At 46.7% G+C, this 18,705-nt stretch overlaps 1 protein-coding gene across 2 annotated transcripts in view; it reads left to right on the forward strand.

Annotated features, from left to right (window-relative positions):
• Positions 1-18,705, forward strand: part of LOC135900077 (pyruvate dehydrogenase phosphatase regulatory subunit, mitochondrial) — a 157,888-nt gene that overhangs the window by 94,521 nt on the left and 44,662 nt on the right. For both annotated transcript variants that reach the window (XM_065429525.1, XM_065429526.1), the window contains exons 13-14: positions 15,733-15,848; positions 17,441-17,589. In XM_065429525.1, the coding sequence (XP_065285597.1) occupies positions 15,733-15,848; positions 17,441-17,589 (265 nt within the window). The remainder of the gene's footprint in view (positions 1-15,732; positions 15,849-17,440; positions 17,590-18,705) is intronic.

Consider the following 18,705-nt stretch of genomic DNA (forward strand, 5'->3'; position numbering starts at 1 on the left):
GGCATGGCCTCCGAGATCGCATTGGCATCAGTGCAATGTCAGAAGCCACTAGCCGGTTAACCAAGTCAGCGCAACAAAGTTCGCTCGCCTCCTCAATCACACAGTGCAGCGCTGTGTTGATTGCTACATGCTGCTCAACTGCGACGAGCCAAGTGGAAAGCAGACACGAAAGAACATCACAATGGAACAGAAGGCAGCTGTCTAAAGGCTGTCACGTCAGGTGCTAAGACATGTGTCACACGAGCCGACAATTCTTTTGTTGTTTTATTCAAATTTCATCTCATGCATGGTCATGTAATGATTCTACAGGCCGCAAAGCTGCCTTCTCATTTTCGTGTTACAATGGTGCACTCCATTTGGCATATATTGCAACAAAGGGACTGAAAACTGGCCAGAATGTGTTCTGAGATGTTTATGGAAATGAAATTACCATGATTTATAGGGATAAAATCCAGCATGCCGTTTGAAATTTAGGGAGGAATTGTTAATTGGCAAACAAAGTCTAAAAACTCTCTAAGTGGCAAGGCCTGGCGGTAAAATCTTGGTACTTCAGATGTAGTCTTTAAGATGTACTCTACGTAAGCCAACTATCATTAAGTACATCTTAATTGCAGTTGGTATATTATTAGTCACTTGCGTTTTATTCTATGCTTTGGAAATCAAAAGCGCACGCATGGCTATGGCAACACGCTGAACTGTGTATCTCGTGTGAAAGCACCGTTTCGTTTTCGATTCAGTTTGTTTTGTTTTGACTGGTTAAATACCAAAGCAGTTGGACAGGAAACCACGAAAACACTTAGCTATTATTACAGAAATACTTTAAAGGGACACTAAAGGCAAATACTAAGTCAAGATAAAGTGGTAGATTAGTGCTCCAGAATCTCTGAGGCGTCAATATTATTGTGAACAGAGCCGTAATAATAGAGAAATCAATGTAAATGGAGGACATGATTGGAGACTCCCCCAGTACATTCAAGCACTTGTCCGATGACGAAAGCACTCCTCAGTTAAATTCTGTCACTAGTACTCAACTACTCGTTGCAAAAACATCCTCGTATTGTATTAGAAGATGAAATAAAATGCTACTTGTCCAATTCCATTTCATATTTAGGAAAAAGAACTCATTGGAATTACCGTTGACAACGATGCGGGCGGTCGAAAAGTTTCACTTTCACTCGACTCTGCGCTGCCTATGCTTTTGCGTTTCCATACTTTCTTGATCGCATAGTGCGCTGCACTAGTTTTGCTGGCTCGTGAAACTTGCACAAACTGCAAGTAGCAGAGAATTCAACTTCCATGTGATGTCGAGGGATGCCCGAACGGTCCACGCTACTTGACCAAAAAGCAGCCGCAGCAACAAATCCACCGCTCTGTCTTGGCTCGGTGTCTCCGTCGGTCGAGTGCCGTTTGACTCACCAACGGCAGCAAAGAGCAGTGATGTCGTGTGCAATGTCACCACTCCCCTGGTTGGGTGGCGGGAGATTTGAATTTCGAAAAAGGTGTTAGGACCCTTCAGATACAATTTTCTCATAAACAAAGACTTTTCTTGGCACGAAACAAGCATAGCGAGGTTTCTGGAAAAGTATTTAAACTGTCCAATCCGACTTAATATTTGCCTTTGGTGTCCTGTTAACATTTCGGAAAACAGGAATCACAGGAACATCGACTTGATAAACAAATAATACTTCCTCACTGCTGTGGCCGCACTTGTCGTCTGCCTCCCACTGATGCCGGTGTATAATTGTTATTGCGGTCACCTTTCACGTTTTCAGCATGCTTCCAGTGAATGACTACATCCTCACTGCAGATTGAAAAATTCTGATAAAAAATGTTCCACAGTATTTTCGGTATTACCACTTCAGGATTAGACACTCTGACCGGTAAGCTTGACATTGCACTAAAAAAATGGGTACCATGAAAATTGGTTCTCAGTCCCTTTAAATGGCAATAATGGATGTAACCAAGTAACGAATACTATAACGAAGTAATTTCGGTTCCCCCTTCAACTTCGTTATAGTGAGGTTTGAGTGTAAGGCTTATTGCAGAGTAAGTACACATAAAGGAAACAGTGCTAACGCTACCAACCTTACTAGACTAGGTTCAGTTTTCAAACTTCTGTGACTGCGTGGGCCCGCCACTGATCCTCACATCTCGTGGTGCTGCTGTCGCACTTTGCTTGGTCAGCACAGTGCAGACAGGGCAGCAAAGCACTGTCCACAGTTGTTTACATGTTTTGGTGGTGTGTATACATGCATGTTTTGCTGCAGTCTCGGTGCTTTTTGCAACACTCTTGTGCGTGTTGGATGCCCTGTGCATTTTGAGGAGTTTACGGCACATATCATCAAATTTTATTTGATGACTCGAATGCATTTTTATGCATGGTTCCTGTAGCGAGACTCTGCCTTGAATGTGCAAGTAAAGTCCGCTAGCAAGTGAGCAGAGCTCACGTAGGTTTTAGGATTGGACTTGTGAATGTGGTATCAAGAGAAGGTGCCTTGGATTTATTCCTACTATTTTAAAAGTGCACCGATCGGATTGCTGACATCTGCAGCTGCTGATGAATAGCCCCTACTAGTACTAATTAAATATTCATATTGCTACGGGATAGTATTTCCAATGACGAAGAGCCGAGCAGTAAGAAGACGACGATTAGAAGCTAGCGGGGCTGTTGCCTCTTGGCCCAGCGCAGCGTATTTTCTTGTAAATATACTTGTACATAGCTTTTCGTCTGCGTCTTCCTACGTAACATATCTGGTGGAGGTGGACGTTCCCTGTACCTCGTCACGGAGCTTCGCAGTGGACGGTACGTCGAGCCTTCCTTCATGGCTCCCGGCGACGACAACCCGACTCCGCCGGCTCTGACACCTGCTGCCACCTCGACGACCTACATCACTCTCCCCGCTCCCCGTGATCCTGGCGTATTCTCGGGCAAAGATGGAGAAGACGTCGATGACTGGATCAGCCTGTATGAACACATCAGCCGCAATAACCGGTGGGACCCTACTATTATGCTCCCCAACGTGGTCTTTTACCTCAGTGGCACACCTAGAATTTGGTATCGCACGCATGAAGATGAGCTCACCAGTTGGGATTCACTTAAGACACAGCTTCGAGAGTTGTTCGGCAGTCCCTACGGTCACCAACTTGCCGCGCAGAAGGCGCTTTCCGGCCGTGTGCAGACGTCAACAGAGCCCTATATCACGTACATTCAGGACGTCTTGGCTCTGTGCCGCAAAGTTGACACCCACATGACTGAGTCCGACAAGGTTGCCCACATCCTCAAAGGCATTGCCGATGACGCCTTCAACTTGCTCGTTTGCAACAACGTAGCGACGGTGGATGCTGTTATAAAAGAGTGCCGCCGCCTGGAACTCGCTAAAAGCAGACGTATTGACCAGAATTTTGCCCGTCTGCCCAACACCCCAGCGACATCTTCTTGTGCCGACACTCCTCGTCCCAACAACACTGCCGATGTTACCAGGCCGCCTATCCGGCTGCCTTGGACTCCAGTCCCACCAACACATCTGCAGTCACAGTCTCACTGATCCAGGCAGTTGTCCGCCAAGAGTTCGAAAACATGGGTCTTCACACCATCTACTCGGCCCATCGTCCTGATACCCGCCCGGCTTCTTCGATTCTGCCCCGTCCCGCATCTTCTTACCCACCACGTTTCCGCAACCCATCTGAATGGCGCACTGCTGATGACAAGCCCATTTGTTTCCACTGCCATAGAATCGGGCAAATTTCTCGGCACTGTCGTAGTTGCTGGAGTTCCCCGACCCGGCCTACTTATACTGCCTACTCTCGCCCCCCAGGTGGCCCTTCTCGTCCCTATGCCGCACGCTCCGATAACGCTGCCGCTGATTCTCCTGCACCGAACCGCTCCTATTCTCGTTCGCCTTCGCCCCAATGATGACAATCTTGCTCTCCCCAGTCCCGTCACTCCTATTCGCCGACTCCCTTCGGACGCCACTCCCAGCCGGAAAACTAGACGATGCAGCACCTCGAGGTGACCCTGCATTGCTCCCTACGCTGCCAAATCCTCTACTGACGTTGCCCACTCATCTGAACCTTCTTGACGTGCAAGTCGACGGTGTTTCTCTGTCTGCACTCATAGACACTGGGGTGCATTTGTCTGTAATGAGCGCTGACCTTCGTAACCGGCTCAAGAAAATTATATTGCCCGCCACGACGCCTGTTGTCCGTGTCGCCGATGGCGGAACAGCCCCCATAATTGGTATGTGTACCGTCCGTGTCTCCTTCGCCGATCCCTCGACAATCGTGCTATTCACAGTCATCGCTCACTGTCCCCACGACATCATCCTCGGCTTAGACTTCCTCTCTGCACATTCTGCTCTCATCGATTGCTCCGCCAGTACTCTCCGCCTCGACCTGCCTGTTCTGGATCCCGCTGAACAACACCCTACTCGCCTCAGTTCCGTCGACTTCGTTCGCTTGCCACCTGCGGCACTGACTTACGTTGACTTCGTGTCATCCCCACCAGTCCCCGACGGTCACTACATCGCGGCTCCTATGCAAGACGTCCTGATTACACACGGGATCACAGTACCTCACACAGTTTTATCTATTACGGCGAATTGCGTCTGCCTGCCAGTGGTCAATTTAGGCTTGACGACACAAGTGCTGCCACGTGGGATGTCTCTGGCCGAACTTTGCTCATTCGAGGATCACTCTGTAGCATCGATTTCAGTAGACGACAATTCAGCCGATCCTCCTCTACCGTCGCAGTCGGCAACTTGTACCATTGCCAGCTTACAAAAAATTATTGCACCCGACATGCCTTCCGAGCACGCTCGTGCGCTCTACCGCGTTCTGATTTCCTACCAAGATATTTTTTACTTTAACGATCGTCCTTTGGCCCAAACAACAGCTGTCAAACATCGCATTAATACCGGCGGTGCCCCTCCTATTCATCGCCGCCCGTATCGAGTACCACCGGCTGAGCGTGAAGTTATTCACTCCGAAGTTCGCAAAATGCTTGCCAAGAACATTATTGAACCGTCATGTAGTCCATGGGCGTCACCTGTTGTGCTGGTAAAAAAGAAGGACAGCTCCTGGCGCTTTTGCGTGGATTATCGGCACCTTAACAGGGTTCCCAAAAAAGACGTGTATCCCCTACCTTGGATTGATGACGCCCTTGACTGCCTCCACGGTGCTCACTATTTCTCCTCTATTGACCTTCGCTCCGGCTATTGGCAGATTGCCGTGGACGATCTCGACCGCAAGAAGACTGCCTTTGTAACACCCGACGGTCTTTATCAATTCAAAGTGATGCCGTTCGGTCTATGTAATGCTCCTGCCACTTTTGAACGCATGATGGACTCCCTTCTTCACGGTTTCAAATGGTCCACGTGCCTGTGCTACTTGGATGACGTTATAGTATTCTCCCCAACATTCGCTACGCACCTTGAGCGCCTCTCAGCAGTCCTGGACGTTTTTCGGCAAGCCGGTCTGCAACTCAACGCATCGAAGTGCCAATTCGGCCGTTTCCAGATTACCGTCCTTGGACATCTCGTTGACGCGAACGGAGTGCAACCGGACCCAGGCAAGATTCATGCTGTTACGCACTTCCCTGTTCCAAAATGTGTCAAGGATGTGCGCAGCTTCATCGGCCTTTGCTCGTACTTCCGCCGTTTCGTGAAAAATTTCGCGGCCATAGCACAACCACTAACCGAGCTTTTGAAAAAAGACGCCCCATTCCAGTGGGGCTAAACGAGGCCTCTGCATTCTCGCTTCTAATCGACCTTCTCACGATGCCTCCCGTTCTGGCCCATTTCGATCCTTCTGCGCCTACCGAAGTCCGTACTGGTGCCAGCGGTCACGGAATTGGCGCAGTACTGGCACAACGCCAGCGTGGCCACGACCGTGTTATCGCTTACGCCAGCAGGCTCCTCTCGCCCACGGAGCGCAACTATTCCATCGCTGAGCGTGAGTGTCTGGCCCTAGTTTGGGCGGTTGCGAAGTTCCGCCCATACTTATATGGCCGACCCTTTTCCGTTGTCACAGACCATCACGCGCTTTGCTGGTTATACTCATCGAAAGACCCTACAGAAAGACTTGGTCGCTGGGCCTTGCACCTCCAAGAATATTCGTTCTCTGTCACCTACAAATCTGGCCGACTACACAAGGACGCTGACTGCCTGTCTCGCTACCCGGTAGATGAGCCTGACGACGCCAACAGTAGTACCGCCGACGGCATTTTCTCTGTGTCTGCCTTTGCTAACATCGCCGATGAGCAGTACCGAGACCTATCGCTGCGAGTACTCATCGAGCGTCTGCGCTCTACACCTACCGACGCATCCGTTCGCCGATATGTCCTTCAGGGCGCCACTCTGTACCGAAAGAACTTCCTCCCTGATGACCCTGATCTTCTTCTTGTCGTGCCAAAACATCTATGACAGACTGTGCTCTTTGAGATGCATTACGCACCCACTGGAGGACATTTTGGGGTAACCCGCACGTACGACCGCGTCCGCCGCCGCTTCTATTGGCATGGTCTCGCTCGCTCCGTCCGACGCTATGTTACTGCCTGTGATCCCTGCCAACGTCGGAAAACACCTCAGGTGCTACCTTCCGGTCATCTCCAGCCGATCACCGTCCCTGTAAAACCTTTCTTTCGTGTTGGATTAGACCACCTCGGTCCCTTTCCCACGTCATCCTCTGGGAACAAATGGGTAGCCGTTGCAACTGATTACGCCACCCGATACGCTATCACACGGGCTCTCCCTACCAGTTGCGCCACTGACATCGCGGGCTTTCTCTTGCGGGACATTATCTTAGTGCATGGCGCCCCGCGACAGCTGTTTACTGACCGTGGTCATAACATCCTCTCGAAAGTTATCGCCGACATTGTGCGTTCCTGCTCTATTTAACACAAGCTGACTATTTCATACCATCCACAAACCAATGGCCTGACAGAGCAGTTAAACCGTACTCTTACCGACATGCTGTCCAAGTACGTTTCGAAGGACCACCACGACTGGGATGTTGCCCTTCCTTACGTCACATTTGCTTACAATTCTTCCCGGCACGACACCACCGGATTTTCTCCATTTCATCTACTCTACGGTCGCGAACCGACCTTGCCCCTTGACACGGTGCTTCCTCCTGCTGCGACCTCAACAACCGAGTATGCGCGCGACGCCATCGCCCTCACCGACCATGCACACCAGCTTGCACGTGCTCGACTGACGGACTCGCAAACCACGCAGCAGCGTCAGTACAACGCCCGCCACCGTGATGTACAGTTTACAGTTTTCGCCTGGTGCACTCGTGCTCCTGTGGTCGCCCTCTCGTCACGTCGGACTTTCAGAAAAGCTCCTTTCGCGATACACAGGGCCTTACCATGTGCTGCGCCAGGTGATGCCTGTGACTTACGAAATTGCTCCTGTGAGCTCAACCTCGTCATCTACGCTGGCATCTAGTGATGTCGTGCACGTCAGTAGGCTCAAGACCTACTACACTGCTTCAGACTCCGGCCTTTAGTCGCTCCGGGACGGCGCTTTTGCCGCCGGGGGTAGTGCTACGGGATAGTATTTCCAATGACGAAGAGCTGAGCAGTAAGAAGACGACAACGACGATTAAAAGCTAGCGCGGGCTGTTGCCTCTTGGCCAAGCGCAGCGTATTTTCTTGTATATATACTTGTACATAGCTTTTCGCCTGCGTCTTCCTACGTAACAATATTAACCGATTGGCCTGCTGACAGCTACAACTGCTGATTAGTAGCAACATTTATAGTATTAATTAATTCATTGTTTAATTACATGATTTAATAATAAAATGTAAAATTAAAATGTGGATGAATGCAAAAACATTGCCACCATTAAAGGTCGAGGGTTCGACTTCCACCAATGGCCGTGGGTTTGAGTGTGTTAACTATATATTCAATAATTTCACCTTAATTAACACCAATGCGGTGGGTACGACTCCTATTAATGATCGTGCATTCGAGTGCCGTAATGAACCCTGTCGTAATTAAGCATGTGCCTTAATTCACTCTGCATTAATTAAATTTGCCTTAATTGACATCATCAACTGCCTTGACTGGCTTACTTGGGCTCCCTTGACTTTTTGGACCATCGTGTGGTCACGTCGATGCCGCCTTTTCCGCCTCATGAGCCATACAATGAGTTTGCATTAATAATTAGTACTAATCAGCAACAGCTGATTAGAGCTACTAATCAGCTACTTACAGCTACTCATCACCAACAGCTGATTAGTAGTGCGCTTCGGACGACCGAGGCTGCCCTGGACTAAGGACTCCAACATTGCACTCCGGGGGAGTGCAGCAGCATTTCTACAGCTCAGTAAAGTTTGCCAGTCAATCTGCTAAATGCGAGACTATTGACTCTTTTTGTGGAGCAGTTTGTTCTAGAGAAACGAGATGGTGCTTTCGGCGGTGTGCCGCCCGTCACCTCAGCCACAGCGCACGAGTACGAAACCATTACCGCTTCTACCTTGCTTCTGCGTGATCAGATGTTGGAAATGCAGCCTAGTTTTTGCTAATGCACTGTGCTCCCATCATTCTGGAGTGAATCTTGAAGACGTGTGCAGTGGCTGGCTGCAAAAATAGTGACTGGCATATTAGGGATGAAATGAATCTACCACTGTTACAATTGTCCATACATGTTACTGGGACCTTGCGGTGTGCAGCTTTCCTAGAGGATACAGAAATTTGCTCATCCACCAGCATCATATCACTAACCTTCAAAGAAAAGGCTTCAGCCCCGGAATGTTGACAAGAGTGAGCACCACTCGTTAAACAGTGACAAAACGAGTAGCACCGCTTCCTGTCATGGCAAGTTTCATGCACAGTATCTACACACATCTGCCCCAACTGGCACGGAAACTTACACCCACTCTATCACCAACGTGTCAAGAATAAGTGAATGGGAGCACACTTGAATATATGTGCACTATATACCTGTAATAAATCATGGACTACACCGACAGTGCATAAATTGTCGAAGCTGAACGTTTTGTGATGGTCCACAAGAGTAAGCGAGTTAATAGCGATAATACATCTTAGTTTGCTATAAGCTATTAAAATGTACAAAATAGCTATGTTTCAAGCCTTGTGTGCATCAAGAACAAATAGGAACTGAGCCCACCCACCAGCAATTAGGTAGAAAATAATCAGGTAGTGACCGCAACGAGCAAGTTTACTGAGTCAGAAACATGACAAGCTGCTGCTTCAAAAATATTGGCCAAATGAAGCACAAAGAGCAAAACACACTAATCTTGATTCAATTCATGAGCGGAAAGTTTGGATAGCTTGGAATACATATTTAGCCCTACTTTTTAAACAAGCACCATATTGTCACATGCTAGTGATGGTAAAGAGCACAGTAGCAATACCGTGAAATACGAAACTAACTTTTATTGTGTGAACCTCTGCCCACAAAAACAGGCTACACTTAATGCACAATGATAGCAGCGAACACAGTCGGCGATTGGCGAAACGTGGTCAGCAGGTCAAATGCGTCGGCTTTTGTACATCAGTCATCGAAGGTTCCAGAGTAATCACTGGGACTCGTGTGTCTTCAAGAAAGTTCTACACCATTCGTGTCGCACGATGAAATCAGATTACACAAGGTTCGGTGACAACAGACAGCGGATAGAACCATCGATAACTTTCGAGAAACTTCCGATACATGCTAGTGCATCCTGCTCTGTGCAATAACACTTGTTAGGTGGTGAAACGCACTCACCCGATAAAGATAAACAAGTACATGTGTCAATACTCCCCTCTTAAAAAGCATTGTCCTGATGCTACAAATACTAGAGAGCAAAGCACAAAAGGACACTTATTAAACAAAAGTAACAAAACAGCAAAAAGAAACAAAGTCGAAAGTAACACAGTCCAGACAAAGAATTCCAAAGGTCAGCTACGCCAAGTCCCAAAGTTCATTAGCGCTGGTAGAATGGCTTAAGTCGCACCATGTAAACTATTTCAGGTCGTGAGCGGTGCCGCTGTGATAGTAAAATGCCGTCTGGTGCAAACTCATAGTCGAGTGCGCCAATGCGTCTGATGATCTTGTAGGGTCCAAAATAGCGGCGCAAAAGCTCCTCACTAAGTCCTCGTTGGTGTATTGGGGTCCAAACCCAAACGCGGTTGCCGGGCTGGTACTCGACGTAGCGTCGTTGAAGGTTGTAGTGTCAGCTGTCGGTCTTCAGCTGGTTCTTGATCTGCAGGTGGGCGAGCTGTCGGGCGTCTTCGACGTGCTGGAGATAGGTGGCAATGTCCTCTTCATTGGTGACGTGCGGCAGCATGATTTCTAGAGTCATTGTTGGGTTCCTGCCGTAAACCAGCTTGAATGGCGGGATCTGTGTTGTTTCTTGCACCGCAGTGTTGTAAGCGAAGGTTACGTATGGCAGGACAGCATCCCAGGTCTTGTGTTTGACGTTGACATACATTGCTAGCATGTCGGCAAAGGTCTTATTCAGGAGCTCCGTAAGACCATTCGTCTGTGGGTGGTAAGCAATTGTCCTCCTGTGGCTTGTCTGGCTGTATTGCAGAATGGCTTGGGTGAGCTCCACTGTAAAGGCCGTTCCTCTGTCGATGATGAGGACTTCTGGGGTGCCGTGTTGGGGCAGGATGTTCTCGACAAAGAATTTCGCCACTTCGGCTGCGCTACTTTTTGGCAGAGCTTTTGTGTCAGCGAAGCGGGTGAGGTAGTCAGTCGCCACGACGATCCACTTATTTCCAGTTGTTGATGTCGGAAAGGGCCCCAACAAGTCCATCCTGATCTGCTGAAATGGTTGGTAAGGGGGCTCGATCGGCTGTAGTAATCTCGCTGGCCTTGTCAGTGGTGTCTTGCGTCGCTGACAGTCTCGGCATGTCTTGATGTGACGGGTGACATCGGCGACCAGGCGCGGCCAGTAATACTTTTCCTGTATCCTCGATGGCCTCTGGGAGAATCCGAAGTGCCCAGCGGTCGGATCGTCATGTAGGGCATGCAGTACTTCTGGACGCAACACTGACGGAACAACAAGAAGGTAGTTGGCGCGGACTGGTGAGAAGTTCTTCTTTACGAGTAGGTTGTTTTGAAGCGAGAACGAAGACTAGCTTTGCTTAAATGCCCTAGGGACAACGTCAGTGTTCCCTTCCAAATACTCGACGGGGCTTTTTAGCTCCGGGTCTGCTCGTTACTGTTCAGTGAAGTCTTCCGCGCTTATTATTCTAAGGAAGGCATTGTCATCCTCATCATCTTGCGGCGGCAGGTCAGTGAAGATACGTGATAGGCAATCGGCATTGGAGTGTTTTCGTCCGGACTTGTAGGTTACAGTGATGTTATATTCTTGCAGGCTAAGGCTCCACCGTGCCTGAAGCGTCCTTTAAGTTCTCTAGTCAACACAATGCGTGATGGTTGCTGACAAGTCTGAATGGCCTGCCATATGGGTAAGGGCGGAATTTCGCTGTAGCCCAAATGATGGTGAGGCATTCCTTTTCAGCCGTAGAATAATTGCCTTCCACTTTTGACAGCGATTGGCTAGTGTGAGCTATCACCCATTCAAGTACATTTTTCAGTTTCAGTTTATTATTCGTTCATAACAATTTGTTACAAAAAATGGTATACAGACAAGGGTCCCAAAGTCAGAGACTGCACCGGGACCCTTGGATTAGAAGTTATACAAAAAAATAAAGCGGAATACAGAGCAGAGAAACAAATCATGAAATAAGCAAAATATAACCAATAAACTGAGTGACGACACACATAAAAGACAAAAGGAAGAGGAAAGATGCACAATCAATGGTAATTCCACAGCTTCTAAATAGCAAAATAACATTGTAGGAAATTAATCAGACAGCAAATAATTCTTGAGTTCACATTTGAAAGAGTACAAGGTAGTTGACAACTTAATGAAATATAGAAGTCTGTTCCAAATTTTAAGCGCGCAAAAAGAGGAAGCCATTTTTCCGTAATTAGTATGACATAAAGGCAACGAAAAATTTCCTTGTGCTGCAAACCTTAATTGTGTTATTGGGATTAAAAAGGAGATCAGAACTAATAAAGTTGTAAGAAACTTGTTGAGTTAATAATTTGAAAAATAATATAGCTAAATGATAGTTAAACAAATCAGTAACTTGAAGAATGCAGTTCATACGTAGCTGTGAAGAGGCGTTAGAGAAAAAATGGCTTCGCGGACTAGGACAGCACTGAGGCCTAGGCTACTGGTGTCAGTGTGGATTTCGGTATTGGCGTCCTCGTCGAAGTGCGCAAGTACTGGAGGCGACTGCATGCGTCGTTTGAGTTCTTGAAATGCGTCAGCCTTTGGCGTTTCCCACTTGAACTCGACATCACATTTAGTTAGATGTGTCAGTGGCTTAGAGATGCATGAAAAGTCCTTGACAAAGCGTCTATAGTAGGCACACATGCCAAGGAATCTGTGCACTGCCTTCTTGTCGATTGGCTGTGGGAACTTTGCGACGGCAGCTGTCTTCTGCGGGTCGGGGCGTACTCCAGACTTGCTGATGATGTGGCGTAGGAACAGAAGCTCATCGTAAGCGAAGGGGCACTTTTCCGGCTTCAGAGTGAGCCCTGATGACTTGATGGCCTCTAATACTGTCGCAAGCCGCCTAAGGTTATTGTCGAAATTTCCGGTGAAGACAACGACGTCATCAAAGTAAACAAGACACGTCTGCCACTTCAATCATGCTAAAACAGTGTCCATCACACGCTGGAACGTTGCAGGTGCCAAGCACAGTCCAAATGGCATAACCTTGAACTCATAGAGGCCGTCTGGTGTGATGAACGCGGTCTTTTCGCGATCTCTGTCGTCGACTTCCATTTGCCAGTAGCCAGACTTGAGGTCCATCGACGAGAAGCATTTAGCGTTGCAGAGCCGATCCAATGCTTCGTCTATTCAATGCTTCGTCTATTCATGGGAGGGGGTATACGTCCTTCTTCGTGATCTTGTTTAGTGGACGATAACGGACGCAGAAACATAGGGTTCCGTCTTTTTTCTTCACTAAGACTACAAGAGATGCCCACGGGCTTTTCGAAGGCTGGATAATGTCGTCGTGCAGCATTTTGTCGACTTGTTGCCTAATAGCTTCACATTCTCGTGTCGAAACTCGATAAGGGCTCTGGCAGAGTGGTCGAGCGCCCTCTTCGGTTGTTATGCAATGTTTTGCTGCTGGTGTTTGTCAAATCCTCGATGACGTCAAAAAGCAATCTTTGTATCGTCGGAGCAGACTTCTGAGCTGTTGCTGCTTAATCATGGGGAGACTTGGATTTATGTCGAAGTCTGGTTCGGGAACTATGGTCGTCGGGGTTGATGCGGCAGAATCCGAGAGGACAAATTCATTACTGGTTTCAACAATTTCTGCAATATACGCGATTGTCCTGCCGTTGTTGATGTGCTTGAACTCTTGGCTGAAGTTTGTCAGCATCACTATTGCTTTTCCTCCCTTGCAGTCAAGCGATCCCTCTTGCAACGCGAATTTCACGGTTAAGCAATAGACATTGGTTGCTCTCGATGACGCCTTCTACGTCTGAGGGTGTTTCAGTGCCAACAGTAATAACAATGCTGGAGCGAGGCAGGATGCTCACTTAATCTTCGAGTACACTCAAAGTGTGGTGACTATGACAGCTCTCCGGCGGTATTGCTTGATCTTCCAACAGCGTTATCGACTTTGACTTCAAGTCGATGATCGCGCCATGTTGGTTCAGGAACTCCATGCCAAGAATGATGTCTCGTGAACACTGTTGGAGGATAACGAAGGTGGAAGGGTAAGTCTGGTCATGAACGGTAATTCTTGCAGTGCGCATTCCAGTCGGCGTTAATAGGTGTCCTCCAGCAGTCCGAATTTGAGGGCCTTCCCACACAGTCTTAATGTTCTTCAACTTGGTGGTGAAGGGTCCACTCATGACGGAGTAGTCGGTGGTGACTGCGTGGCTGTCGAGCAACACGTCGAAGTTGATGGCTCTTTGTTCTGCGTTGCATTTAAGTCTTTGCATCAGATCCCAGCACCTCCACCAGCTGTCACGTGGTAGTGATGGTAAAGAACACAGTAACAATACTGTGAAAGACGAAACTAACTTTTATTGGGTGAACCCGTGCCCACAAAAACAGGCTACACTTAAAGCACAATGATAACGGTGAACACAGTCGGCGATCGTCGAAATCTGATCAGCGGGTCAAGCATGTCGGCTTTTATACATTAGTTATCGAAGGTTCCAGAGTAATTGCTGGGACCCACATGTCTTCAAGAAAGTTCTACACCATTCGCCTCGTGCAAGGAAATCAGATTACGCAAAGTTCGGTGTCAACAGACAGCAGATAGAACCATCAATAACTTTAGAGAAACTTCCGATACATGCTAGTGCGTCCTGCACTGTGCGATAACATTTGTTAGGCGGTGAAATATGGTCACTCGATAAAGATAAACAAGTACACGTGTCAATATACGCTGCTCGCGCTATTTGGACATAGGCTCATCAGCTCCGAAAGCACTTTTGCATGTTCTCTCAAGCTGTGGCCAAAGCTTCGTGTCGTCCACCCAGTCACCATCTGCGATATCTTCTGAAACGGATTTGCTCAACTGCATCGGCGTCATATGCATCTATTGTAAACACATTCAATGGAAGGAGTTGAGGCAAGCAATGGATGTGTCCCCACATGATCAAACATAGCAGCGCCCACGGGATCGTTGTGAAAAGGGTCAATACAAATATTAAAGAACACATTAGTGAAAACACTTGTTGCGTTTGTAGCTTGCGAAGTCAGAGGACCCGAGCACCTTCGCCAACGTAGAGCTGCACTCGCGTAGAGCTACCTGCGGTGCTTCCACCCTCTGGCGGCAAACCAAGGCACGGGGGTGCCTGCAATATACGTCAGCTGCGGAGAGTTCTACAACTGAACCTAGTGTAATAACGTTGAATGCTACCACATGGCATCTGAGAAATCAATTTTATCTTGTTACAATAACAGCGAAGCCTTACTCGCACACATGTCATGACGAGAATAAACGAAGTATGTTTCTGTGATCTCTTTTGTGCTTATGTCAGGATGGTAATGAGTACACATGTTTTCAAAGAGTAGTTGACACCCACATGTGGCGCAGTGCTGTACTAGGTGAGAGTAAGTAATCTGAAGTGCACTTTTCTCATTCTAGCTGTGACACGTGTGAGTCAGACTTTGCTGTCATTGTACCAAGATGAAATCACTTTCTTAGATGCCACATGGTAGTGTTATTATTGTTTCTCTTGTATCTATTTATAATTTTTCACATGCATGCTTAAGTGTTCTTTTCTTCAAATGAACTTTGGTTGTGAGTGTAGCCCTTCGTCTTAACCTACTTCTTAACAAGCCAATATTTTCTTCTGTTTATTAACTTTAGTTACCATCGTAGACATTGTGAGTGTAATGTATGTATGCATAAAGGAATTTACTATTAGCCGTACTTCTTTTTACAGCCTATTTTGCATGAAAGACTTTTCATGTTGACAACATGATGACTTTGTGGTCTAATGGTATTTATTTTAGTATGTATATCAGTTTTGCTTGAGGCTCCGAAATAGCAGCTGTGAGCAAGAATGGAAACTCCTAAGCATATCGAGAACTTTTACAGTAGAGACTTCACAATTTGAAGTGGCTGTATTCTAAATACTTCTGTGCTTTCTTTTTTTTCCTTTTCTGACTACATAAAGTCTGTGAACATGACTCCTCTTTAACTCGGTTATTGCACTTGTACGCTGCCGCAGGGGCGGACCTGTATGGAAAGCCGCCATGGTTTGATGCAGTGAAATCTGAGTATGAAGCCTGCAGAGAGAGGGTGGCTCTTCTTGACTATTCTTCTTTCACCAAACTGGAAGTTTGGGTATGTGTGCCATATGGCAAGTGATTGGAGAGCTCTTTTCTTACAGAAGTGTTAGGCTTACAGGTAATCAATCACTAGTATTTATTCAGGCAGGAGAGTTTACCGGGATGTCCAGCGGTCAGATAGAGTACTGCCTTACTACTATGTTAAAATGATTGTTGCTCTGCTTGCATTTGCACTAGGATGATACAGCAGAGTAGGCTGTATAGTAGGTTTGAGCCAATGTAATTGTATTATAGCTGCCCTGTAAAGTGCTCTAGCATAAGTAAGCTGCAATCAGGACTGCGGTTTGTTCAATGCTCAAATATAGTACTGGTATAAAAACCTTGTGCCTCACTCTTGCTGCTTAATTAGGTATCTGTTAACTCTGTAATTATGGTATAAAGCCTCAGATACTATAAACGCGCAATAACGTATTATTTAAATCAGCTTTTAATACAGCCAACTCAGAATGTGCACCATAGCATGGCTTCGCACATGAAGCAGGAGAATAGTTACATCATGAAAACTAGAGGTGGTGGTTACTTAATACCATCCACCTTTGATGCCTGTACTCGCACCGTAACTGTCACTGAAGATTGAGTGTGCTGAGCACTCAACGGGATAAGAGGGCAGGGAAGGTGAGAGGGACCCCTGCATTCCCAGAGTGGTGACAGCCAAGGACCAGGCTTAACTCATGTCAAAGGCAGAGAAGCACAGAATGAAAGAGGATGGAATGACCAATTTGGTGGCATGTGTGAAGTTTTTGGCAGCATGGTCATTGTGTTGCCTTCAACCACTGCACTGGGCTGAGTAACGCATGTGTGAGTGGTCTGGTGATACCATCTGACCACAGTCTGTGATGTAGCCTGCCTACTCCTCTACATCTTAAGCCACACTGTACTTTATGTGCATTTTGAAATGGTCACATTAAGAGTATAAATAATGATTTCCACTGCACTCGAGAAATTTAGGCTTCATGTTATGGAGTCGACAGCTACCTGTAAAACAAAAAACCAGAGATAAGATCTTGGTATTAGTACTCCTTTAACACTTCTACGACTCATGACAGCTAGCAAAAGCCAAGTTCAATTTATTGATCTGCTACTGCAGCACCAAAGCATTGCATGAAAGCAGCACATATTTAGGATATTTGTTTTTTTCTACCTCCTTTTAAAGATATTGTTGAAGTCAGTGGGGCATATTGGCTTTTCTCTTCATAATTTTTGTAGTCAAATCTTTTTATGTTCTCTTCATCATTTACTTTAAATGTCATTGGGCAGTTCTGATAGCTCTAGTTTAATACCAGTTCAATTTGGTTTCAGCTGCATTTCACTGAGAACAGCATATGGCCGTCATAGAAAGCCCCAGCACATTGCAGTTCCATGGTTCGATGATAGTATGATCTGACACTGTGGCCTTGTTTATGAAATTGTGTTTCTGGTCATTTTGTAGGCTGCAGTAAACTCGGTATGAAAGTTCTTGCAAACCTAGCTTGAATTTTCTGAATATAATGTAGAAGGTGTTTATACATCTGCTGATGAATTGCATTCTTTCACATGTCAACTTTGCCAACTTGTTATAACCATATTAAACGCTTTTCCTTTGTACAGTCTCCTGGTAGTGAGGTGGTTGATCTGCTGCAGTACTTGTGTTCAAATGATATTGATATCCCCGTGGGAAGCATTGTTAACACTGGTATGCAAAACCATTGGGGTGGCTATGAAAATGACTGCAGCCTTGTCAGGCTCGAGAAAAACAGGTTTGTCTTTTTGTTTGGAAACACATTTTCTAAATTTATGTCATACCTTTTGAGGTGTTGACAGACAGTGACATGCTAATAATGAGATGGCTTGTGCACCGTAACACAGTTTGCCATTAGAGAAGAAGCCTGCCAGCATGTGCGTTTTTATTGTGGTCATGTAGCATGTGTTATGTGCCTTCTCACCAAACCATATTTTTTGTTACAAATAGTTGTGGTGAAGTTATCTACTTTTACTCTGACAGCAGTTAGGAGCTCGAAACTGTGTCCATCCACTTGTCCATCCTTCCACCATCGGTTTTGTTACACTGTTGTCGTCATGGTGCCACCTTGGCTGTCGTTATCATGCTGCTGTTGTTTTGTCATCATGCCACCAACTCAACCTCACCTTATGGTGTATAAAAGCAAAATGTTGCCCCCTTCTCCATGGGGGATCAAAGTCATGTCACTGCAGCAATGTGCAGTTTGGTGGCGCGCTAGCTAATTATAATGAGCAATTGGGTGTCTCCCTTGCCTGACAGTTTGTTCAGAGCTTAGCATGTGTGACGTAGGCTCTAAATGTGGTGGCATCTACCCACGTATTTTGGAAGCAGCTAGTGCACGATGCAGTGTTTGTTGCCAGCATGACTTTCAGTGCAGTAGTCATCCTTAGTGTTCCTCTCATGACTCTTAAGTTCATTCAAGATGGCTTTTTGCTGTCTTGCATGTCAGTCAATCAAGTTGTTGTCATGCTGCCATTGTCATCATATCACTGTCATGCCACTGTCATTGTTGTCACACCATTGCCATTTTCTCAATGTTGTTGGGCTGTCATCATAACGTAGCTGTCACCATTGTTGTGCCACTATTTTCATTGCATTTTGTTGCAGTCTCATACAGTTAAAGGAGTTTATGCAGGAATGCCAATCTTTTGTGCAATGCTGAGGGTGTTGGAGGAAACCGGCAGAGTAACTGCTGTCACAGTAAATAAGTTCAGAGCCAGAGCAAATTGCTGCAGTCTGCTTATGTTGTTTTTTCTGCTGTTGCTTTAGTGCCTACTCTATACACTGTTTTTTGCTAACCCTTAACCTGTGGAGCATGGCCTGTGTTGCCATAATTAGCAGCTTTTTCGACCTG

The sequence above is a fragment of the Dermacentor albipictus genome, chromosome 1 (genome assembly GCF_038994185.2).
Source record: "Dermacentor albipictus isolate Rhodes 1998 colony chromosome 1, USDA_Dalb.pri_finalv2, whole genome shotgun sequence".
Taxonomy (NCBI): domain Eukaryota; kingdom Metazoa; phylum Arthropoda; class Arachnida; order Ixodida; family Ixodidae; genus Dermacentor; species Dermacentor albipictus.